General features: G+C 40.0%; 1 protein-coding gene and 1 long non-coding RNA gene across 2 annotated transcripts; one reads left to right on the top strand and one right to left on the bottom strand.

Annotated features, from left to right (window-relative positions):
• Positions 1-5,164: 5,164 nt before the first annotated feature.
• LOC134408276 (uncharacterized) lies at positions 5,165-10,800 on the bottom strand. The gene is made up of 2 exons (XR_010026092.1): positions 10,120-10,800; positions 5,165-5,317 (listed from the first exon to the last, which is right to left on the bottom strand). It is a non-coding gene; the product is annotated as an uncharacterized LOC134408276 (long non-coding RNA).
• On the top strand, positions 5,198-18,435 carry SLC16A4 (solute carrier family 16 member 4). Its single transcript, XM_063140491.1, has 7 exons — positions 5,198-5,324; positions 6,249-6,392; positions 7,400-7,561; positions 8,544-9,110; positions 10,768-10,979; positions 12,768-12,861; positions 18,298-18,435. The coding sequence occupies exons 1-7, from the start codon at positions 5,207-5,209 to the stop codon at positions 18,432-18,434; spliced, it is 1,434 nt and encodes a 477-aa protein (XP_062996561.1). The 5' UTR covers positions 5,198-5,206; the 3' UTR covers position 18,435.
• The last annotated feature ends 8,381 nt before the right edge of the window (positions 18,436-26,816 follow it).

Consider the following 26,816-nt stretch of genomic DNA (forward strand, 5'->3'; position numbering starts at 1 on the left):
TGCACAAAACTAACAATCACATAGCTAAAAGTGCTTTGGTAGTAACAATGGCATGATAGCTACACTGCTCCTTTTCTGTCTGATTAGTAACCCGGGGGATAAATGCAGACAAGTGTTCTCTATTATCCACTTACTAGCCAATGACAATATCTCAGCGCTTTAGATGAGGCTGTCTTTTGAGTTTCTTGAATTATGCCGACTGATCGAGATATAAATAAGGTTGGTGCTAAACCTGGATATTTCATGTCCGAATTTCCAAGATTTATAATCTGGCAGTTAAAAGCAATCCAAATCCCTAAATTTAGGAGGTAGCTAAAAATTGTTAACCCATAGGATCATAATCCTTTGGCAACTATGCATCAAGCAAATAAACAAGATGGTGCTGGGAAATGCTGTATTTCAGCTGAGCTAGAAGTAAATTGGCAAGAAAATATATTCAGCAATGAGACAGTTCCAGTATGGGTCTTTTTTTAGATGCAAGTTTTTGCACAGAATGAAGTAGCATCTTTGGTGCTTTCTTCTAGCTGGAGTTGAAAAGTTTAACCTTTGAGTATATTCTTGCCTTAAAATGCTGTTGCTGCTTCTAAACAAGCCATTTTAGCCAAAATTTATAGGAAGCAGACCTCTGCTTGAGAAATCTATTTTACTTGAATTGTGTAAGTGCTGGGAACTTGCTGAGATTTAATACAGACATAGCTGATGTATTCAGTGCTAAAAAGTCAAAAAATGCATTGAGGAAGATCCTGTCCTTGACCAATGAAAACATTTTTTTAAAAAAGAACTGTGAAATTACAGACTCCTCAGAACAAACTCTGCCCTAGGTAAACTGGTGGGAAAGCATTACTAGTGCATATTGACCACTAGCTAAATTCACATCACGAGAATGGGTAGGTTATGTCTGGACATAGGGCATAAATATTACAGTCTCCTATGAAAAGTGTGAAAGGTGGGTTTTGCTTTCACCATAATGCTGTCTCAAGTATAACTTTCGTAGGAGGAAATGTCATCTTTTAAAATATTCCATCACCAAAGGCTATAGCTTGCATCTAATAAAATAATATGAAGGGCAGTGGGCTAATCGCAACATCTAACTGCATTTCAGTCTTGCTTCCAAACTGGTTTGAGAAGCTGTATGATGATATTGTTCATAGACTCTATGAGTAACTTACTCCTAGTCTGGTCAAAATGGTAAATGGTTTGGTAGATGGTAAACTTCCTGAGTTTAGTGCTGATAGTGGTGGATTCTTGGTGTTGTGTATGCTGTCCATTCCTATTCAGAATATGGTGGTACCTGTTCATCTGGGATGTGGAGTATGCTTCTCCAGGATTCTCTGTCCTTCTGGCAAGGGTTAAGATGGGAAGGGATTGTGATACTAGCAAAATTAGACTAGATATAAGTTATTTATTTATTGACTAGTTCAACCTGTGTACTTTCCTATGTGGGAAGAGTGCTACCTTGCCTTGCAGAAGACAGAAGATAATTCAGAAACTGGTAGCAAACAGTTCCAGCCACCACAGCTTCTCATATTGTCTTAACCTGTGCATCACACGGTGAATAAATAATACAGCCCCGCTGTGCCTGTGCCTCCTGCAGCATGAAATCTACACTTCCGGGAAAATATCCTAATCAAATTTTGAGGGTGGAGTGTTGAAATAAGCAGATCTACACCAACCCAGAGCACTTGAATTCCAGAATAGAATTTTTAAATTGAAAAACCACTTAAAAGAGGAAACATTCCAAATAACTTGTCTACAAGCTCATACCGGTGTGAATGCAGGCGTGTAGAGAGCCAGTGTGATGTGGTGATCTGAATGTGGTCGAGAGCCCTGGGCTTTAGTCCCCCCTGCCATGAAGCTCACTGGGTGACTTTGGGCTAGTCACCTACTCCCAGCCTAACCTACCTCACAGGGTGGTTGTGAGAAGAAAAGGACAATAATGTAAGCTGCCTTGAGTTCTTTCAAGGAAAAAGATGAGACATTAATGTAATAATACTGGTGCTGTTATGCTGGGCTAGTTCTAAAACCTAAATTTTAAGCTAGGAGGCAAAATGCTTACATCTATAGCTAGGATGATCCAGGGTAAGTGGCAAAGGCTGACAACTACAATAGGCTGAAAATTCCTTCCCCCTGCCAGCCTCTAGGGCACCAGTCAGCTTCCTGGAGCTACGCGAGTCTAAAAGGCTTCCTTAGCTTTAGCCTATGGTAACAAGACTTCCACAATAGGGCGTGACAGGACTTCATCCGAATTTAGACCTTACCTAATATGCTAAATTGGTTCTTTTACTTCTAGACCTGCAGAGTGTTATCATTTTAAAGATGAGGTCATTAAGATAAGGAAACGGTGGATTTTTTGGCCTGGGATGGTCTTTTCTGTTCTACCAAAGAACAATGAGTAATTGTTTAATTCAGTTTAAAGCAGACACACGGGACCTCTGGCACGCAGGTTGAATATGGCCTGCCGGAGTTCCCCATTTGGCCCACTGAACGTCTCCCTGAGGCTCCACCCCTTCCCCTGTCAGCGCTGGGGCAGGGAAAAGGCTTACTTCTGATTGACAGATTTGAGATAAGCCCTTCAGAAAAAATGCTCAGCTCACCCGCTCCATGGCATGCCCCTAACAATGAGGTCCTGCTGCACAACCCCTAATAGACTCTAAGATCAAGCTCACACATGGGTATCAATTTCATGGACTTGACTGCACACCAACGTTCACCCCTTCTCAAAAGCAATCACTTCTTAAAAGGCAAAGCATACATTAGTTTTATATGCTGGGTACTAATTACTTTATAGTCTCTTTATGACATCTATCGATGCAGGTAGGTGTAATAAATAATACATCTTAAAATGGATTAAATTAGGGTGTTCCCATCATATCTGGCTATTGAGCTCTCTTTAGCAATGCTGCTGATGGAGTCCAATTGGGCTTAGACGGACTGAATGGGAAAAGAGCCAACAGCAACCAAGCCACAACAAACATCACCACGCATGAGAAACTGATTCCTGCTCTCCTGAACAACCCAACGTTCCAATTGTCAGGCCAATTTTTAAAGCACCAGCAACTTGTGAGCATCTGGATTTTGTGTGTGTGCTTATGCCTTCAAATGCCTACATTTTTTCCAAGGAAAAGCACTGGGAGGGTATCATACTGCAGAAAAGCTGGTGTTCACTAGTAAAGCAAAATCTTCCCTGCCAACAGAGAGGAATTTCCTCCTATACCCACACAGACCAACCAAAAATGTAATTAAGAGGCCCATCTTGGTCAGCAGGGGGAAATACTTTTCAGTCTTAAAAAGAAACATTGTGGTTAATGGTTAAGTCAAAAGGCTGCAGAGCATTTAAGACAGCCACAGCAGCTTGCATTTCGGGAGGCTGTTTGTAGTGAGAATCGCTACCTTTCGGGTGGAAGAGGACTTTGATAATGCCAACTGCAGCAACTAGCTGGAGCGCAGAATGTACAGCAAGAACCAAGAGGACAGCAGGCCGGACAGCAGTGGTGAAAACAACAGTAGCCCTGTTGGTCTAGAAGCTCCTGATGGAGGTTGGGGGTGGATGATTGTGATTAACTTTTTCCTGGTAAGTATGAATTGGCTCAAAGCTATTGTCATCTAGTATGTTGTGCTTTGGTTTTATTTGAAACTCATCACAAGCAGCAAGCTCAGTTGATTTCATGTTTGTAGAAAGGCACAACAATGAAGAAAGGGGAAGAAATTTAGGCTGCATATGACCAAGCCTTCTGGACAGAATCCACATCTGTATATAGACTAGTGTTGATCTCTGGATTGCTCATTGTAGCTAGAGAGAACTATTGAAGTTTCTGGTCACTATAGTGAAGACGAATTCAACCTATACTGGGCAGCTATAGCTCTATGTCATGAAAGGAGGATTGTGGGCTCTGTAGTACCCATTGCTGACTCCTTGTGGTGGGTGTGAAGATATTGAATAGGCAAAAAAGATACCTTCATACACTCTTCCTGAGATGTTTTCTGTGCTTTTGGCTGTGTGCTCTCATTCAGGATCTTGGGACAATTGTCTGAATTGACCAATATGGCCACCTCACACATTACACTTTCACTACGCATCTAGGATGCTGTAAGTGTGCACAAAATTGTAGATTATGACTGCAAGCACATATCATATAGACATACTTGTCAGGAAGTTTATTTATTTATTTAGAATATTTATATACCGCTCCCCACTGAAAAATTTCAGAGCGGTGTACAAGATAAAATGAAAATAAAAACAGAATAAAACAGTTAAAACAAAATTTAAAAGAAGCAAAAACAGAGATTCAAGGCTGCATATTAAGGAAAGGCTTCTTGGAATAAAGACGTTTTCAGGAGGCGCCAAAAGGAGTACAAGGTTAGCGCCTGCCTGACCTCCAGAGGCAAGGAATTCCACAGGAGGGGGGGCCACCACGCTGAAGGGTCTTCCCCTGGTGGATTCCAATCGAAGGATGGATCTAGGTGGAACCACCAGGAGCAGGCCCTCGGATGACCTCAGTGACCGGGCAGGTTGGTAAGGGAGAAGGCGCTCTCTCAGATATCCTGGTCCCAAGTTGTTTAGGGCTTTGTACACAAGTACAAGAACCTTAAACCTGGCCCGGTAGCGAATAGGCAGCCAGTGCGGTTCCCTCAGCAGAGGAGTTACATGCTGGAAAGGGGCAGCTCCAGTCAACAGCCGAGCTGCAGCATTCTGCACCAGCTCCAGCTTCCGGAGCAGCCCCACATAGAGCGCGTTGCAGTAATCCAATCTTGAGGTTACCAATGCCTGTACCACCGTGGCCAAGCTATCCCTGTCCAGGAGAGGCTGTAGTTGGCGAACCAGCTGAAGATGGTAAAGGGCACTCCGAGCCGTGGCGGCTACTTGAGCCTCCAACGACAGAAATGGTTCCAAGAGTACCCCCAAACTATGAACCTGTTCTTTCAGAGGCAGTGTAACCCCATCCAGAACAGGCAATGAGCATGTCTCCCGGACTCGGGAACCACTCACCCACAGGGCTTCCGTCAGTACATGACAACTTGTTGAGTGTACACTCACTAGGTTTGTTCTTCATAATGTATGAAATTGCCTTTTGTGTCTTTTGTTTGAACTTGGAAGTAGAAATGTTGTATTTTGAAAAGCAGGTGGATCGAAGGGACAATAAATGTTACAGGACGAAACATAATGATAATGTTGTTATTTATTTGGTTTAAGGTAAATGTGTCTGTAATGGGAACATTGAAAAACTTTGCGATTTTCTTTGTGGTCTTTCAAGAAAATGTTGGTGGCTCTTCTGAACATGTCAGCTGGATTGGCTCCATTATGTCCTCTCTTCGATTCCTAGCAGGTTAGCACAAATATATATTTTAAAATGCACAGTGCAGAGACAGCATAGCTTGGCTATGAAGTCTTTTTATTTCAAGAAATGGTATTGAAATGTTGGTCCTGAAGCACTTTTAATGCCTTTGAGTAACTACGAAATTACCTATGTAGCAATTCTAAACTCAGCTGGGAACTTGTACATAAAACATCCAAGATCAGGGCATATGACGCAGAAATCACTTTCACACACACTTTAGTATCGCTATCGTCCACACTGCAGCATTTTCCTGATATATTTTTCTTGAGAAGTAGTGGATAGTGTTGGACTTAGAACTAGGAACAGCTGAACTGAAATCCCGGCTTAGCCAAGAGCTTACTGGGTGACCTTTGGACAGTCACTATCTCTCAACCTAACCAACCTCATCCTGTGGTTGTAAGGATAAAAAAGGGGAAAGGCTACATCTAAAACCCTGAGCTCCTTAGAAGGAATAATAGGATACATACGTGATAAGTGAATCCATTAAGGTTAAAGACTACTTTTTTGTCTATCTTCAGCCATATCAAAGCAGGACTTTTTAATTTCCCTCACCTGTTTACAAAGCACAGCACATTCTCTTTATCACTCTGATTTATAATTCCCATAGATTGGGAGGCAGAAAATGTAAAAACCTTTAAATGCCTCCTAAAAACATATATTTTTAAACAAGCCTTCCCTGGACTGTAACTTATTCTGGTTTTATGTGATTTTAAAGTTTTAAATTGGATTTTATGGTTTTAGTTGAAAACTGCCCAGAGAGGCTGTTGACCAGTATAAATATGTAATAAATAAATAAATAAGTCCTATACTAAGCTCAATATTCCCTAAAACTGTCTAATATATATTTCCCCTGCCAATTGCATCCCCCCCTTTTCTAAACAATTATGCCATTTCCCCCCTCTTCTGTTCCAGCACCACTGGTTACCACAGTATGTGAAATGCTAGGGGAACAGAAGACTTCACTGATTGGGGCTTGCCTGGTTGGTGTTGGCTGTCTCGTCAGCACACTGGCCACAAGCATCTCTTTCCTTTGTGTGTCTATGGGATTCTTATCAGGTGAGCATACTCAAGCATTGGCTAAGTAGTCAGTCTTAGAGACTTTCTACCCACCAAGAAGACATATATGACAATAATCTGTATAAGGGTCTAACTGGCTGGGTTTTCACAGCTTTTTTGCAAGACTCGTCCCCACCAGAGAGGAGTATAGACTCCTTGCAAGGGCATTACTGAAATAAAGGGCACAATTTAGAGAAAGTTAGGCATGCAAACACCCTGCTGTCATACAAATGAGTACTTTGCCTCTTGGGCTTCTGAAGACACCAGCAGGACCCCTTTCCATCCTGGTCCCATCCCCCAGGATTGGTTGTCCCAAGCAAGTTGAGAAAGATCTCTGGAGTTCTTCTTAAAGCTTTTAAGAATACCTTCTCAAATCAAAACATATGAGCTGGAGGTAAACAAAGCAGCAAAATACAAGACTGGTTTTTTCCCATATAGTCATGCCTTATATCAGGTCAAACTTTAGGCTTCTCTAATGAGTGATTTATAGGCTGCTCATGGAAGTTTCCAGGTTGACCACATGATGCTGTAAACCTCCAGTGCCTCTCTCATACTGTGGAAGGCTTTCCAAGGCTCGATTTGAAATGGAAAAAAATCCAAAAACAACTAGCAACAAAAAGAACCCCTTCCCGGTATGAAAAGAGGAAATTGTGCTTCAAGAAGAGGCAGACTAAAGCACCATCTTGTGGCTCTATAAATGAAACATATAGAAATCCTGGTTAAAGGGGGAACATGGGAGGGAGAAGGGAACTGTGTCAAGACAGCATGTCATGATCATGGGGCGAAAGCGGAAGCAGAAAGCCATCCTACTATCCTCTGCAGATCTGCAAACCAACAATCCAATCCTACAGCAACATTTGGGGCCATCTATTCCCCCACATTGCAATAAATCCATGTATTGCTGCTTTTAAACGGTGAAAGATTCTGTTTCAATTAAATGAAGTAAAAAATTGCACTCATACACAAGGTTCAGTTCTTGCTCATTATGCTTCTTTTCTTCATTTTAGGATTGGGTTTTGCTTGCTTATATCAAGTAGCAGCTGTGATGACGGTTAAATACTTCAAGAAACGGCTGGCTCTAGCCAATGCAATTGGCCGTTCAGGAATGGGACTGAGTGTTGTGCTAGCACCATTAGTTCAATTCCTCATAGAAATGTACAGTTGGCAAGGTTAGTAACCTTCACTCACCTTAAAAGTCAACTACAGCATAGCTACAACAAAATTACTCTTTGACTTTTTCGTTTCTGATATATTTTATTTTCCCCCTTGCTCTGAAGTGTCATAACAGAAAATGTCAATTATTAAATCAAGACTCTTTTCTTTAAACTGTTAATCAATCATTGAAATTAAGTTGATGTAAAATCGGACACAAATATTTTAGAGTCAAATAGTAACTACACTCTCCTTTTCAGTCACACAACTTTTCCCTCATTGCTATAAGCGTAGCCAGAAATCTGCAACACCATAAAAAAAAGCCTTTTGTTTTAAAAGTTAAACTATTTTTATGTTGTAGCAGATTTCTGGATTAGTTAAAACTATTTTTAATTTCATATTTTAATTGCTCTGGCTAATTCTCAGGTATGATGATTTTCTGAGAAAATCCATCAGAGTATTCTAATTGTCATTTACTTCTTTGCCAGATTGTAGGACACCAATGGGAAATAAATACCATAACAGAAAAAAGGCAGTTTGAGAAAACAGGTTCTTCTTTGAAAACCTAAACTTATTTTTTGTGCATTTTTCTCAATATAAATATAAAAATTAGCACTGGACCAAAGTATTCAGCCCAGAACTTCCATCTGTTTTAGGTGAGGGGATGGCCTCTAAAGACTGCAATAATGTTCAGGGGTTGTCCAAAATATTATTTCAATGGAGGAGGTGGTTACCATTAGGCTGCAGAACGTTTTCTATTTTTTTCTATCTTTTAACAAGAACAAAAGATTTGCCACCACGTCAAGCAACAGTGGAGCTGCATTGACAGCAGTCCAGAAAACTAATAGATTTTGTATACCCTCCAAAAGCTGCCAAAATGCACACATACCTAGGGGGGCACACAAACAGGGACACCTTAATAAAAATGCTAATCTGTTCTGTTTCCATCATTACATGAGAGGGGGAAAATCAAATCTTAAACTCTGCCCATTTCCTTAGGTGCCCTATTGATATATGGTGGCATCATGCTGAACCTTGTGCCTTCTAGCATGCTATTACGGCCAATTAATGTGAATAGAAAGAAAGATGTCAGTACTACAAACAAAGGCAACCAAATATCTGCACATTGCAAGTTTCCAGAGACTTTGAAAGATGAAATCTGCACCACGGAATTGGACATATTGGCTCCTCCCAATCAAGAATGCACCAACAACATGAACATACAACAGGTTGGAGAAGAACAGTTAGCACAAGTAAACTACAAGTGTTTTGAAGCACCAGAGAAAAGCTGCCTCCTGGGTACCAACCCAGATAGGAATAGTAACCGAGCTACTAGCCAAAGCTACTTTACATCAAACAAAGAAGGGAATTCCAAGCAGCAGGCTTTTCCCTGCAAGCATTTTCATCTCGATTTTTCCCAGTTAAAAAATCCCTTCTTTTACATTTTCACATGGTCTTTTCTGTTCAGTCAGCTGGCCTACTTTATCCCTACCTTCCACCTTGCAGCCAGAGCCAAAACGTTGGGCATAGATGTCATGGACACTGCTTACATCATTTCAGTGGCTGGTAAGAAAAACTCAAACCTTTTTTTTAAAGTGGTTTTCTTAAGATCTCACAATATTAACAAATCATCAATCCAATGCATGGTTGGGGTGGGTGGGGGTGAGCAGACTAATTGTAATTCCTCTAGGTGGAAAACTAGTAGCATAGAATACAACACTTGTATTGCAAGATTATAGGTCTCTATGGCTCAAGACACAACCCTTTTAAAAAGAAATCCAGGAACCTGTTGGTTGGAAGTTTGACATCAAATTACTAGGTTCAAAATATCTCACAGCAGTATATGGGCAAACAATCACAAGACAACATACACAGCACGGGGGTGGGGTGGGGATTTTGGATTGTTAGACAGGTCCCTGGAATCATCAACTTGCATGTGCTGCAGTCATCAAAAACATCAATAGAATAATACTGATACAGAACATGCCCCATTTCTTTTCTCAAATGTGTGATTTTATGTTAAATTGTATAAATAATTATAGCAACCTCATCTTTAGGAAAAAGAATAAAGAAAAATGGAAAAATATGTTCTTATATTTATGTTACATTATTATGGGGAAAAAACTTAGTCCCTTACTCTCTGGATATTTTATTACAAAATAAGAAACGAACTCCAATAATGAAAAATAACTTTATTAAGCAAAACTATTTGCTTTTAATCAAATAAACTCTTTCAATCACTTAATGATGAGAAGACATTGATACAGAATAGAGATCGGCAAGTAGAGATTCCAGGTCCAATTGTAGGGCCCCATTTTCCCCAAACTGGCTCCCTGCACTTAAACTTGAGCATACACATAAATTTGCTGGACTGCAGCCAAACTACTTTATCATTGAAGAGGGGTAGAAAAAGGGGTAGTCAGATCTTTGGAAGTCTTTTAATATTGGTTCATAAAGCATTTCCCAAAAGGAGTGTGATGGCAATTTCTGAGACCTTTATGGATAGATCACCAAGCTATCAGTATTGGCCAGTGGTACTGATGACACATAAAATGCTAGCAGATAGGCTACTTACCAGTCAAATGGGAAGACCAACAAATGAGTCCTGGACAAAAACAAAGGGTTTTGAGTCACTGATGTATTCACAAGTTAACAAGTGAGCAATTTTAAAAGGAGCATAGAAAGGAATGTTGAAAATGAACTGAGAAGCTTTTATTTTGGGAGGATAGTTCAGCTTCACACTAATCAAAACATTCTGGTTATCTTCTAGTTCCTGACACTCTAAAAGGATTCTGCTAGGATTCTTTTATCGGGATGAGAAACTTCTAGCCCTCCAGGATTTTAGCCTACAACTCCATGATTCTTCACCATTGGCTATGCTGGAAAGGATCGATGGGAATTATAAGTGAAAACATTTAGAGGGTCATACGTTGCTCATCCCTGTGTTATATCAACAATAAGCCTATGTTTTCAAAGTATTCATTCTCCACAAGAAAAATGAATACAATGTTAAAAGAGGAAATCAAGTTTTTAGAAGAGCATTCCTTTCTTTCGTGTGTTTAGTCATTAACCTCTGGGGATGCAATTTTGAATTTTCGTACACGCTGTACCATATATATGATACATTCTTTAAAATGTAAACAAGTGCAAACTCATTTCCTTGTATTTGTCTTTTAAAGAGATTTTGTTTGAGTATTCATTATTTTTTTCTGCCTTTCTTTAGGTATAACAGAGACAGCCAGCCTATTGCTCTCTGGTTGGATTGCAGATCAGAACTGGATCAAGAAGTATCATTATCATAAGACATACCTCATTCTTTGCGGTGTCACCAACCTGCTGTGTCCTCTGGCCACAACCTTCCCATTACTCATGATCTACTCTGTAACCTTTGCCATTTTCAGTGGCGGATACCTGGCACTGTTGCTTCCTGTGCTGGTAAGTGGAAAAAAAGTAATTCAAGTAATCAAAAGGCTAACAAAGAGGCAGCATTTTACACTTACAATGGATGATCTACATTGTAAGTGCTAAAATAAAACTTTTAATATGCTTCAACACACAAAAGATTAAACAATTGGAGAATTAAAAATACTTTGAAGATTACATTCTTCTGGGCTCATTCATACAGAGAACCTCACAGATGCACAGAAGATGTACTTTATAATTTGAAATGAATTCATTTGGAGTCTATGATCTGAGTTAATCAAACAAATCTCAGGGCCAAAAAGGATGCGACTTTTTTCCACACGTATACTTACCCTGGCCACTTTGATTTTAAAGAAAAAGCAGCTATAAGCCCTCTTCCAGATCTGAGCCCAGCACAGCAACTGCTCCCACCCACAAATATGTTGTATTTATCTACAACATATATGCCACCCCATCATCAGAGTTCTCTAGGCACCTTACAATGTTTTTTTTAAAAAAATAAATTTGAAAACCTTAAAAAATAAAATTTCAGTATAAAAATACAGGCAATAGAAAATAAAATCCCTAAGAAACATTATTAAAGCCAGACTTTCAATAAATACAACAAGACTCTCAGGCAACAACTTAAATTTTTTCCAAGTTCTATAAACCCTTTTAAAAGCCAAGGAGAATAAAAAGGTCTTCACCTAATACCACAAAGAATACAAAGCAGGTGCTAGGCAAGTCTCACTGGGGAGAGCATTTCCACAAATGAAAAGCTGCTACTAAGAAGGCCTTTCCCCTAGTAGCCACTTGACGCCTCAGTAGGGAGGGGCAACTGAAAAGGGGCCTTCGGAGATGTATATGCAGGAAAAGGTGATCCTTCAAGTAATGTGTTCCCCATCCCAAATCCTAGTGATTCTTTTAGGAAACAGGGCCACCCTGTCCACCATTTCCCAGCAGAATCAGGACCCGCAGGGAAAACTCCCATCACATGCCCAATCTCTGCACAGAATGGGCTCCAGGCGGCTTGCCAAACAGGTGTGGATTAAGCTTAATTTCATTAGCCCTCTTGTATGGATTAAGCTTAATTTCATTAGCCCTCATCCAGTCCACTGCCATGCTCAGTCAATAATTCATAACACCCAGTGCCTCACCTGAATGTGAAGACAAAGGAAGGGAAAGTTTAGTGTGATACTTTGGTATAAGGTATTGTTGACACCTCAGTCCAAATCTCCAGTGACCAGGTTAAGCACTGTTTTAAAAGTGTATCGTCACATGTAGTTTGGTCCTCAGAGCACATCTTTGAGATTCTCTCTCTTCCCTTCCTCCTACACTGGTGCCCATTCATATGTAACCCTTGTAAAGGCTTTAGACCAGAAGTGGGCAACCTCTTTTGGTCCAGGGGCCGGATAACATCAAAGGGAGGTGCTCTGCCCCTGAAGCCCCTCCCCCTCACATTACATCATCCTCCCCACCCCTTTTCCTTTCTCCACGCAGAGAAAGGAAACAGAACTCCCTGTTTCTCTCTGAACAAAGCAAAGGACTGAGTCGGTGAATTGGCTCCTTGCAAGTGCCTCTCAAGACTTGGCTGGAGCTTGCACAACTCCGTTTAGCCACCCATGACTTAATTGCCAAGGAGAGAAATTAATCCTAATGATTGTTTAAATAAAACATATTTCAATCACATCCTAATTCTAAAGCTGAAAACAAATGGAACATTCAGAACATTTTCAAAAGAGCTGAGAATATGTGACCACACTGCACTCATTAGCAACAACATAAAACACAGGACATAATAAATGCTGGTTCCTTTTCCAGGTCGATCTTGTAGGTGCCCCCAGATTCCACAGTGCTTTGGGACTTGCTTCATTCCTTGCTGGACTTGGAGTCATCGCTGGACCTCCTATTGCAGGTAACATCAAAAGCAAGCTTAGAGCAATACTGAAAGGCATTTTCCAATGTACTGTATTTTTGTTTCAAAATGCAAACAACTGTGATAAGACATCCTATTTATGGATTTTCATTCATCATAGCAAATGTCACCACAAAACCCTGCCAAATGTGCAGGGTAGGGAAACTAAGGCGAGCATTTAGGTCCCTCAAACATCTGTGCCACAAGCATTGAACTGCAGCCCAGCCAGTAGGGACAAAAGGAGTAACATCTCTGCAGCACCATCTGTTTAACATTTAAATAACCACATACACTTCGTTATATCTATTTCTAGATAAGATTGGGGACCTGTCCTCTCATTCTTTGTAAAGCACCAGATACATTGACAGAGCTATAGAAATAATAAGGAAAAAAGCTACAGACTTTTATATTATTATTATTTACTGTGCTCTCACACTAATAATCTTCTCTCACTTTTCTTGCACGGTCTATCCCTTTCCCAACTCTGCCTTTTCCTTTTCGAAAGCCCTTTAGAGCAGAAGTTATAATTACCACATTACGGACTTATCCCTTTGTAGAACTACCATGAACATTATTTGTCCTAAGGTCCATCTCACAATCCCAAATGAAGAGTGGTTTCTTCACCAAAAGAAGACATCGGTAGTGTATAACCTACATACCAGCAAAAATAACATATGAATCTGCTGCCCAAACAAGCTGCATTAGCATAGGAATAGGACAGAAAAGAAGTGAAAGATAATCCAGGAAAGCTTGGTAGAGAAAACAAGTTTAATTTCTATTTTTGTACACAAACCATAATATTTCTGTGGCATTCAATGGGCAGTATCCAATGGGGCTGTTCCACCTCTGCTGGTTCCATTATGCTTGCAAGAGTGACCACTTGCACAGTGGGGCTTTTGCGCTTCCAAAAAATAACCCTGGAAAAAAGTAGAAACACTTGTTTCCAGATCGGGACAGGTCATCAGAGCTCCCTTCTGCAAGCTCCACTGACTTGCCCCATTCCAGAAGTGAGATTCTGCTAATTTCAGGTTGCTTTTAGAAGCACAAAAGTCCTGTTGTGCAATTAGTTGCTCCTGCAAGCACACAGGCACAATGAGATACTACCCGCTGTACTCAACTTGTTTATTTTTTTAAAGGCATAGATGCATTCAAAACCAGAAAGATAAATTACCAAAGGTCATAACTACCACGAACCCTGCATCAGATTATAGTAAACTTGAACATTAGATATTTGTCACTTTAAATAAAAAATAAAAAGTGAAATATTTTTAAAAGCAATGGGGTTAGACAGTCACTGACAGTGATCAGAAATCACGTTGGGAACTTGTTGAAGGGTATGGTGTAAATCAAATTAATGAATAAATAGTAAACATAATATGATGCCATGACACTGCATATCAAATAAGATTTCGCTATATTACTATGCAAGTCAGGCCAAAATCAAGCCCTTTACTCTCACACTTAAGTGCGTGCATGTGTGTGTAGGCCATGCCATGACACTGCATATCAAGTAAGATTTCGCTATATTACTATGCAAGTCAGGCCAAAATCAAGCCCTTTACTCTCACACTTAAGTGCGCGCATGTGTGTGTAGGGAATGAACCCACTGGCCCAGGCAATCTGCCAGGGCTCTCTGCCTTGCAATGCTGTGCTGGCAGTTTCACTGCCCAACAGCCCTTTGAAGAAATGCTTTCACTGCAATCTAGCAGTAGTTAAGTGTAGGTATTCGTGACTAGCTGGGTCAGAATGTGGATGCATATCTGTATCCCTCCTATTCACATCCCTGCAAGTGGATCAAGATATCACCTTTAATTGCAGAAGACAGGATTTCAGAAAAGGGCATTAGTTAAAACGAAGTTGAAAGGAAAAAGGGTCATATTGCTTCAGGAAGTTCAATGATTATTTACAACTTCTATAACAGAGACTCAAAAATGTATACAAGGGGTATCTATTTGGAGCGTAATTAACATCTTTATAATAAGACACTCAAATAAAATGTAGACAGCAGGTATGATCAAGACCAAGAAGATGCCAACATGGTTAAACAGTAGTGAGAGGAATGCGATCAAGTCTTCTTTTTTAAAAAAAATGGAAATCTTGCTCCACTGAGGAAAATAAAGTGCTCAAACTCAGGCAAAACAAATGTTAGGCAGTGAGAAAGCAAATAAGAATGGAATCTGAGAGAAAGTTGCTAAGGCGCAAGAACAAACAGCAAACATTTACTTAAATACATCAGGAACAGGAAACCAACCGGGGCGGCATAGTACCTTTGTGAAAGGAATACGGAAGGAGGATAGGAAGAGGCTACAATACTTTGCATCGGCTGTGGAAGAAGTTTGTGGGAGACCCATATCTGAATCGTCATTTTCTGGGAGGGCATCTGAAAGGCAGTAAAACGATGACGTTTTAAAGCTAACTGGCAAATTACAGTGTAACGAGTCATTCTGACCTGATGACATTACCAGAGGGTTTTTAAAGAATCACCGAGGGACAGAATTCCACAAATGAAGTGCCACCAAAGGGGGCGGGGGGGGGGGTTCTCTGGTTGCCACTTGCCTAACTTCTGAAAGTGTGGACACCTTGAATAGAACTTCTGATACTGATCTCAAGGAATGAGCAGGTTCACATGGGAGCAGCTAATTTACTGGAAGAGGGTCAGGGATAGGCAGTTTTGAAAATGGGATATATTGGAAATTAAAGATCTGTTGACCTAACTTCTGACCCTGTTAAACTGAGAGAAAGCATTATTAAAGTTTGAATTGTAAAACATATAGAACAATAAGCCAGGTAGAGGATAACCCTTTGCATGGCTCCTGCAAAGTGAAACCCTACTTTACCAATCCTTTACAGTTTTTTGGAGTGTAAAAAGTATATAGTTAGAAGTGATCCAATAGGCATTTTATACTCACCAAAGGTTGAGTAAACTTAGCATGTGATAAGGAGATGGCTTGAATTGGTAACATGTTAAAGAACAGAAAGCAGAGGGTGGAAGTATACAGACAGTTCTCACATTAGAAGTAAAGTAAGCAGTGGTGTCCTCCACGGATCAGTGTTGGGACCGAGGCTATTTAACTTATTTATAAAAGATCTGGAGTCAGGAATGAGCAGTGGTAATCACGTTAGTGGCTGACACCAAATTATTCAATGTGGTGCAACCCAAAGCACACTGTAAACACCCACCTACCCACCCCGATGAATGTCTTTTCAAACTGGGCGCATGAGCAACAAAATACTGAAAATGTAAGAGTAAGTGCAAAGTGATACAGAAGCAAAATTCTACACACTCTCATCTCTGTTTTTCTCTCTCATATAGATACATATATGATATAGATATATATCAATGAGGTCCTATTGGCAAGAATAACTACAAAAAAGATACTTGGTTGTGGTGAACATTTCATTGAAAATGTTAGCACAGTATGTAGTAGCAATAAAACATCCAGTGTTGGAGATTATTAGGAAAGGGATTGGAAATAAAATGGTTAGTATCCTGTTTTTATTTTAAAAATCTAAAGAGCAGCTATATTTGGGATGTTGTCACATCTCCCCATAGCATTGGACAGAATACAGCAAAGAGCAACTAATATCACAGAGTTGGACTACTTTCCACATAATGAAGCTTAAGGCGTTTACGGTTTTTTAGTTTAGAAAAATAGCTAACTATGGTACAAGCTAACAGATTTTAAAAAATAAAACTATGCATCATGTTGGGAAAATAAACAGAGAGAAGTATTTCTCAGATAATACTAGAATTTGAGGTCACGCAACAAATTGACCAGCAGTAGATTCCGAATGGAAAAAAGGGGAAGTACTATTTCACATAATATAGTTAACCTCTAGAATTCATGCCCACAGTATGTGGTGATGGCCCTTAGCTTTAGATACCTTGAAAGAGGGAACAAGTCTGAATCCTATGCAAATGTACCTAGGAGTTTACCCTACTGAACACATTTTCAAGTAAACAAGTACAGAATTACACTGTTAGACAAAGTCATAAAGGAAAAGTCTTAGCAGCTGCCTATTAACCATGTTAACTAAATGGAGCCTCCAAGTTTAGAAGCAATATACCTCTTTAAACTGGATGTTGGGGATGTACAATGGGAGAGGAATATTGCCTGCATTTAGGAGATATTGCACGAAGGAGATATTTCACTGGGTACGATTGTAAATAGTACGTTGGACAAGACGGACCTTTGGTCTGATCCAGCAAGACTCTTTTTCTGTTCTCCTTTGCTGTGATTTGATTCAAGTGAATGAGACATGGAAGCATCCCATAAATGGAAATCAGAAGCAGGTCGTCACTCAGGAGTCCATTTCAGAATACTTTGAAACAGAAATCTAGTACTGCAGTGTAGGGAAAATAAGGCAGAGCCCTCTGGTGGTTTTAAAATATCTTGCCAGAACATGGCAATATCAGGAAACAGGGCCATGGGGATTTATTCCCATAGATTTGTTTGCACACCAATCAGATACCACACAATAAGAGAGAATATTCCATCTCACTGCAGTGTGGTCAGATAGGCATTTCACGCTCCAAAACATACTGCTTAATAATTGGTAGTGGTGGATAATACAATATTCATATTATGAACCTATGCAATCTTGTTTAAGAAAGAAATATGTCTCCTATTTCTTTGCCTTCCTCCCATTACTGTTAATATTAAAAGTCTATGCAGCATCACTTAATGTATCGCTTCCTGCCCCTGACACAGGCCCTATGTTCATCTCTTTCCACTATCTTTATACCACCTTTCATCCTGTGTAGGATTTCAGGGCAGTGTACACTCATGTCATATCACGAATACAATAATAAGTAAGACCCATAAACATTAAAATTTACAACAGATTAAAATGCCTGGCTAAATAGCATTTTAGCCTGGCACCAAAGAATGTAATGTTCTCATCAGGTGGATCTTTTTAGGGAGCATATTCCAGGGCTGGGGTGCCATTGCAGAAAAAGCCCTCTCTTATTTTTGAACAGCATACTTCTGATAAGGGATGTACCCAGAGGGCATCAGTGAAAAATCTTAAAGCACAAGCAGATTGGCCACTGGAATAATTAGCACAAGCTAATGAGAGAGAATTTGAAATAGAAGAATTGTTTAATCAACATGGCAAGAGGAAATATTGAAGGAAGCAAGTATTTTAAGCTTAGACAACAATGCAGGCCTATGTAAATCTAAATTGTAGATTCAAAAACAATAAAAGCTTGCCGAAATATGAAAACAATCTTTCCTTACTGCTAAAATGGGCAGAAGACACTCATTTTAGATGATGCAAGCACAATACTCTCAACAGTTTTCCTTGGTCATCTGTATAAGAGCTGCAGTAGTAATGCCATGGAAGAAGTGACAAAACAACTGAAATTTTAGTGGGAATTTTTTCAGGCTAGTAAAAATCCAGATCAATACTTGAAATCTGGTATTCCTTCTACAGGTTGGTTATATGATTACACTGCGACGTATGCTTGCTCCTTCATTTTTGCTGGCATCTGTTTCCTTGTTTCTCCGATTTCGCTATTCCTCGAGCCTACAGTTCAGAAATGGAGACTAAAGAAAGAACTGACCCAATAATGTAAGCAAGCAAAACTCTGCAACTATCAGAAGCTGCCAGATCTGGTAGCTTTTATAATGAATGTCATTGCTTGTTCACTATGTAATAAATAGAAATAAATTAGACTTTTACAAAAGATACCTTTTTGATTTTTTTGTGTCTAAGTGTCTCAGTTTGTTTAGTAAATTATGCTTCAAACCAAAATAAGTCTAGTTCAAATCCTGAGACAACACATTTCTCAACAGTTGTTTTAGAACTCCACAGTGGAGTTTTTACACCACCATTGAGAAATGTGTTGTCTGGCAGGAAAACTCCAAACAGTGGAGGGTTTTTTTTGGAAAACACTCTACAAAATATCAACTCTGTGCAGAGGAGTGTTTCTGCACAACTGCTGTGTTGCGTGGAGGGATCCATGGAGTTTTCCGTTGCGTTGAGTTGACTTTTCCCACTGGCTACAGAGTTGTCTGGCAAGAGTGGCAAAAGGAATGAGTGCTGCTCTAGGAGAGCTGCTGGGATTGTGTTTTTGCAGCAATGGCTGATGGGATACCATCAGGAGGACCGGGGGAGGAGAGAGGGCAGAGGAACTGTCAATCAAATGGTGAGATGGATTTTACTCAACTCCATGGTAGCCCACAGTCACACAACGGTGGAGTTAGAACATGTTGTGTGGGGAGTACCCCCAAAAACTCAACCGCTGAGTGGAGTTTTCACACTGTGCTGACTAATGTGTTGTCTGAACTGAACCACTGTGTCACAATTTGGTTCCTTTCTACTGTTAGATACAAATAGAATTAGAGGGAAAGAAAGCTCTGTTTTATATCCAGCCACCAGGTCTAACTCCTTCCCAGTTCTTGAGAGGTGCCTAATCATCCACTAATACCCCAAACATAAGAACAGCTAACTCACCTTTGAATATCCAAACTCTTGTATCCTGAAAAAGTTACACTACCAACAGTGATGGGCACTTAAAGCCCTAACCCTCTCCCAATCTTTACCTTGGTATCAATAGAAGGTCTTTCTCTTATCTTAATTGCCATGCAGTGGTGGGATTTTGAAAGGAAGTACAGAGAGGGGAGAGTTAACCCTTCCCGCCCCAACTGTCCCCCCCCCACAAAATCTCCCCCACATGGCAACTAAGGTTAGAAAAATCCTCCCATTACCACCAGTGGATTTCCCCCCTAATCTTAATATCCATTCAAAGGGGGATTGGTGGGGCCATCAGCATGTGGGAGGGGGATTAATCCTTCCCTCCTCAGCTGCAGTTCCCCCCTAAAAATTGCCTCTTCGGCAATTAAGCTGGGCACCTATACATTGGCACCTATGGACACTTAGAGCTGTGGGAAATAGATTCAGAGCCAGGCATTCCATGGACCTGGGCCGGACAACACCCCTGCCTACAGCACAATTTTATGCATGAGTACACAGGAGCAAGTCCCAATGAGTTTAACAGGGCTTACACTCAGATAAATGGGTATAAGATTACATCTTTAAAAAGCATATGCAAAAAACCCAGAGGAGGAAACACTACTGAAGAAAACGGAAGAAATTTAATATAAATCACCCCGGGCCCCTTGCTGGCCCAGTCAATTCCACTTAAAGGGTATCACCAAGTACAAGACCTTTAGAGAATTTGAACAGAAAACAATGCTGCTGATTCTCATCACACCTTCTCCAGGAAGGGCACAAATAGAAAGTTAAACAGCATGGCTAAGAGAGAGTTGTGTACTATGATGGTTACAAACCCATGCAAAACTGCAGGGAGTTAAATTTACTAAAAGATTCTTTGAGTGATACCCATCTGTTTCCCCACAAGAAGTTCAGGAGGAGTTTCTCATAATGGCAGGTTTTTAGAGTGATTCCAAACCACACACAGCAAGAGATACCAACATGAATGCGGTCCTTTATAACCAGTGACTCCCACCCCTTCCTCTGCTTAGCTTTAGATCAGGGGCTTCATGCAGTCCCTTTGCTACATACAATATTGGGAACATGCAACTCTCCATGCTGCTAAGAGAAAGAGGTGGAAGGAAGGATGCACCCTGGATTATTCACTACATGTTTTACAGCATTTATAAGCATGGCTTCATCTCTAATTGTGACATGTTTAGGAACACATTGAAATTCCTTGAGATTTGCTCCTATCTTTTGGGCTTGTACAGCAAAGCTCCCGAATTAGTTACAACATTGAACAGTTGTGTCAACATTAATATTAAGTGGGGGGTTTTCTTGATTGTCCAGTATTTCAAATGCCTCCACCCAACTTTTTCCTAATAATGGAGTGTGAATGGTACATCCATAAATAATGGGCAATTATTCATGCCAAAGGGAGAAGCTCTTTTGCTAGATTATACTCTTATCTCCCGCACATGACTACTGATTTCATCTGGAAGAATCTTAATTGTGCAGTAGTTTCTTTGCATAATTCCGCCTTTAAGAGTCACTGCAAACATAACACACTGATCTATTCATCTGTGTTCTTCCCTCTCCAGCCGTAATTATGTCAGTACTAACATTAACCATTGTTAATGCTAACCAGCTTCCCTTTTAATTAGTGTTTGCAAAGCTGCTTCAAACTCTGCTTAACCGTGAATCCTGTAAGCATCATTTGAACTAAAGTTTGTGCAGACATACCCCTTAATCATGCATAAGGTTATTAATTAAAAGGCACAGGAAATTTATATCAGAGAAGAGATAAATGTTTGGCTGACAAGTCTAATCTATATCTTCCCTTGCAGCCTCTTTTTGTTGTAGTAAATTAGTATTACATCAGTTACCTTCCAGGTGTTGTTTGATTCATTTTGTTAACAATGCCAGGAAAAGTCAAGAAGGCAGAAATGAAAGAAAGAATAAACCGGTATTATAATGATGTAAGTAAGTAGTAAAGTGCCATTTTCTGATCTTATTTAACCTATTCATGAATGATCTAGAGCAGGGTTATGCAACATTTTTGAACCATAAGCACATATGACAATTTTTGAAATTGCCCCAGGCACCTCCACAAAATGGCTGCCATAGGAAGTATGGCAAAGGACAAGTAACCTACTCAAAAGACTGAGTACAAGGCAAAGGTGGTGTCTGAGACCCAACATACTAAACAACTCTTCTGAATCCAGTTTTCAGCACCAACAGAACCTATTTCACAGCAATCCCAGCTGATAGTAAGAAAATGTGTTGATTTTTTAAAATTCTTTTTTCTTTTTTTTAAGTGAACAGGGTAGGGTACCTTGACAGAAAGGCGTCCAGGACACACTAGTACTCACAGGCACCACATTGCCTACCTCTGATTTAGAGTCAGTGGGAAGGCGAGTGAGGTAACCGAATTATAGATGATACCGAATTATTTGTGATAACAAAATCCTAAACAGACTATGGTACAAAAGTATCACTGTATATGGGGTGAGTGGGTAACAGAAGGACATTTCCAAACTCCATGAGTAGATAATACCTTTAGTAGGACCAACCAAATATACACAAAATTGTGAGGTTTTGAATGTCTCCAGATTTCTTCATCTGCATGTTACAAAAAGCAGGGGTGGGGGAGAAAAAGGCCTGACTTGATGTTGAATTTATGAAGTCTGCATGGGCAGATTCTTAAAATGGAATAGAAGAAGAGGTCCAGATTTAAATGTATTAGGCTCTATTAAGAGTCATGCAGGTTTTAGGTTCTAACTAGCATTGTTGGGACAAACCAACACACAATGGCTAATCCCCCACTTCTTACTCAAATTTGTCTCCAGCTTTAGATGAAACAGAGAGGTTCCTTGGTGGGTAGAGAACAAAAGTAAAAATTAAACAGTTTTTTTATATTAGCAAAGGTAGTGATTAATTTTGAGTGGTACGCTGGATAAATCAACAGAAGTGAAAGTGGGTCATGTTATGTAGTGGTTGGAGGAAAGGTAATTGTAAAAACTCATCTTCAAGTGATAGATGCTAAGCCAAATTGGGAAAACTTTTACTCTTCAACTGCTAGGAACAAAACTAGCCATTGGCTTCTATTAACTTATCTAGTCCACCAACCAAAATTAATCTCCAGCTTTGTTAATATAAAACCTGTTTCCCTTTACTTTTATTCTCTGCCTGTCAAGGAATCTGTGTGTTTCACTAAAGGCTGGGGATAAATCCAAGTAACGACTGGATTTTATATTTTCCAAATGGAATAACCATTACATGTTTGTTTGTCATCACCGTCCTGGGTATAACCTGAAACCTGAATGCCATCTGGTACACTATAATCCATTTAAATGTGTGCCACCCTTTCACAATGACCATGCGGACTTCATGACTTTAACAGGTCAGCCCCCACCTTCTCCTATCCCCTGCTTTTTGTAATGCCTTAACTGACGAAGAGATTGCAAAAGCTTGCCTGCAATTTTGTATATATTTAGTTGGTTCTTTTAAAGGCCTGACCATGGAATTTGGTTCTTATGGACCAACGTGGCTTACTTTCTTTAATGCGACACAAAGACAACACGCACTCCAACTTTAGAAATAAGATGAGGGAAACTGAAATTGGCTATAATGCTCCAGGAAACATCTTAGGGTTGCTATGAATTATTTGGGGAAAGATTTAAAATAAAAACTGCAAGGTTCATAAATGTCATTATACAGATATGGCATAATCATGCTTAAAATACAATGTACTCTTCTAGTAAGTTCATCTTAGAATGGATATTGCACAGTTGGAAAAGATAAAGAGAAGGAAAAACTAAAAGGATTGGATAAGTTGATGCACCTTTTTGATTCCCAAGAAAGAAAGCTTAAAGCATTTGTCACCTTATAGTTTATAGCAGGAGCGGGCAACTTGTAGCTCTCCAGATATTTTTGCCTACAACTCCAATCATCCCTCATCATTGGCTATACAAACTAGGGAACTGTAGATCAAAACATAAGAAGAGCCATCCTGGATCAGACCACGGGTCCATCTAGTCCAGCATTCTGTTCAGTGGCCAACCAGGTGTTGACAGGAAACCCACAAATAGGACGAGTGCAACAGCACCCTCCCAGTACATCTGGAGGGCCCCAAGTTGCCCACCCCTCTTTTTTAAAAACACTAAGGGTAGGGAAAGAGGAAGGGAGAAAATGGGGCCACTGTGTATTGTTCCTCTCCCCTATCAGTACTAGAACTTAGCACCATCCAATGCAGTTGACTGGAATTAGGTTCAGGACAGACATGAGGGAGTATTTCTTCACACAATACGTATTTAACATAGGGACACTTTGCCAAACATCATTTGAATGGCAGTTTTTTTAAAGTCTTGGACAAATTCATAACATTTTTGAGAAGGGATAACTAGAACTGAGCAAAATATCCTAAATGTATTTCCACCATAGTTTTATATAATAGTATAATATTGACTCTTTTCAGTCTTTCCTGACACTGAATTTTCCTTATTTAGTACACTGAGCTGATAGTTTCAGTGACCTTTTCAGTGAAGATCCTACTAGCTTTCCCATCATTGATAAAAAGACCAATGGGGGGCTGAGCTCAAAGCAAGTTAGGATCTTTGTCCCAATATAGATCACCTTTATAATTGACATAGAATCTCATTTGCCATTTTATTGTTCACTTCACTACCCTGAATATTTGGGTGTTTTGTGCAAATCTAGTTATAGTTCACTACAACTCAAGACTGCGCTCCAACCTGAGTAACATGGTGTTTGGTGCTAAGCTTATTTATTTTGGTCTTGTGTGATTAATTTTTCAGCTGCACCCAGTCCTCTCTAACTGAAGAGAGCATTAGGACTGAAATATCTGCCTTGGACGAAAAGGAAAAATAGAGCTTTGTGACGTTATATAGATAACCTTCTTCTGCACAATATTGCAGTGTATGAAGAACGGCTGTTCCTGGATGGGCAAATTCACTAGACTATTCATTAACTGGAACTTTCTGCAAGATGGCATCTTAGACAGCAGCAGCAGAGGTCTCCTTGGTGCTTTTATTGTCACAGTAGTTTGGCCTCATCCTAGAATTTGTGTAGCAGGCTTCCTTTGCAATCAGCCAGGTCCTCCACAGACCAGATACATCAGCAGAAGGAAACTGGTGGTCAAGGATACCCATAAAAAGCTCTATTGAAAACCATGGTCAATCTTTTATCCCATATAACAATACCAGTGGGATAATCCCCTGGTGTTCTTACCAATTCCTGAAATCTTCAGGGAAGGACTAATCTAACATGTCTTTTCCCCCAAATAGTATGTAGGAAGGGGGGCATACTGTATATGCTTCTAAAAGTTAAAGGACAACAGTATCCTCTCACTAACTATAACCAGAGTATCCATTTTCACACCAGTATAAAAGATAGGTTCCGACCATCTGTCCTATTACATGCTGTGAGAGAAGCAGCTAGAGAAGATAGATCCAAAGTGACCCAGGAAAATGCCTGAGAAATTTCCAAAACTACTTCAGACCAATCCAGAAAGATTTGCTGGGCAGCAGTGTTGGTGCAGCATAATATATCAATGGAATTCCTAATTTTGCCAGACTTCTACTCCTGTGAACAAACATTCCACGCCAACTTGGCCAATTACCTCTTTTATGGCTTGGCTAAGGTATCTTTAAAGACCACTGCCACTCTATTCCCCAAGTTCTTGCCAGATACTAGAGAGTGCCTGGCAGGTACTATTGTGCAAACTTTGTCCTTTACACACCCAGGTTTGGCAAGAAAGGGCTCATCTACACCAAGAAGGATATTCCACTATGAAAGCGGTATATAAAAGTCAGGAGCCACACTACTGCTTTATAGCGGTACTGAAGTGCACTGACCTCTATTGGGGCCCATTGAGACATACTATATACCGCTCTCATACTGCTATGTGCTGCTTGGTGTGGCTCCTGCCTTTTATATACCACTTTCATAGTGGACTATCCTGCTTGGTGTAGATGAGCCCAAAGTCAGCCTTAAAGTTATGATTGTTTTGCTCACTACCAGACCTAAATTAGCCAGCAGAAGCGAAAGATCAGAGTATCACCACTGACTTCAATTCTCAGCATCCTATGATGGGGCAATCCAAGAACCACTTCGCTGGACCCATGTCCTCAAAGTGCTTTTCTTCCCTCTCTGTGGTGTCTTCCTCAATTGGCTGCTAATTAACACCCCCCCCCCCCGCCAATTGTTTTTGCAGGCTAGAAATTCTCATGAACTCAGCAAAACGTCAGTGTTATTGGCCAGAATGTTGTCAAACAGAGATACTTGGAGGAGGATCAGGGTATGAAGCAGCTAGAGAAATGCATGGCCTTCACCATCAAGTTCCTGTTCTCCATTCCCTGCCACCCTATATCCTTGTCCAACTAGGCTGATCACAGAAGAGCCATCTCTCTTCCTGGAGTGTTGAACCCGGATGTTCACCAAATCCTTGGTGCTCAGAATAGGAAATAGGGAGAAATGCAATGTATTATTAGTGGAATGTATTCAGTATATCATAAACTGAAGAAGGTCATGCATATTACTATCCTCAAAACTTAAAAGAAAAAACTTGTTTAAAAAGGGAATTCTTGGGAGCCAACGCTATTATAATTTTGCAGTAAGCTCAAAAATGCATAGTATGTACTAAGTAACACAGATAAACTGTAGCCAGAATCCCATCTGTTATCACACTGGCTAATATTCTAAATTGCTTCCATTAGATTTGTTCAGAAATGAACATCACTGTGACTAAAAAAATAACCTACAGTATGCAAGGCAGAATAAAAAGTGGAAATAAGATACACTATCCAAGACATCTTAACAAGCACATCTGAACTATTCTTTTGTACCTGAAAAGATGACTGCAAGGGCCCTTCTCACCACCTGTATATCCATTTTCTCTTTGACTTGAAATCCCAGCAATAATCTCCTAACTGGGGAAAGATTATTATCAAAAACCTAATAGCATAAATGTACATCCACTTGGCTGGTTCTCAACACTAAAGGTGTTCATGTCAGGCTCCTGAAAACAGCAACTTGCTAAGTCGTGTATCCGAATGCACCGGAGATCCAGTTGAAATGCTTAAGCTGGTCAAAAAGCACAGAAAGTTAATTGAGGAAAATGAATAAAGCATTTTCTTATCTTTGTATTTTGAATTCTCTCATAACTTCAGCTGCCATGGACTAAATTACGATTGACTTTAAATGAAGGGCTGTGTGTACCCTGCACTAAAAACAAAATCCTATACCAGTGCGCTAATTGTGTAAGTTATTCATGTTTTTCTATATTTGCATAATTTATTCTGGTTCAATTATTCATGAGGTGCAAGAAACTATCCAAAGCATAAAACCCCTACCTTCTGACAAATGGAAGTTTATTCATGAGCCCCTCCCTCCATTACTTAAGTTGCAGGAGGCATGGTTTGCCCACATCTTCACCCACAATAGCTAGATATATATGAAGGCAGAGATCCTCAGGATGCTGCCTTCTGCACTAA

The sequence above is a fragment of the Elgaria multicarinata genome, chromosome 1 (genome assembly GCF_023053635.1).
Source record: "Elgaria multicarinata webbii isolate HBS135686 ecotype San Diego chromosome 1, rElgMul1.1.pri, whole genome shotgun sequence".
Classification (NCBI taxonomy): Eukaryota; Metazoa; Chordata; class Lepidosauria; order Squamata; family Anguidae; genus Elgaria; species Elgaria multicarinata.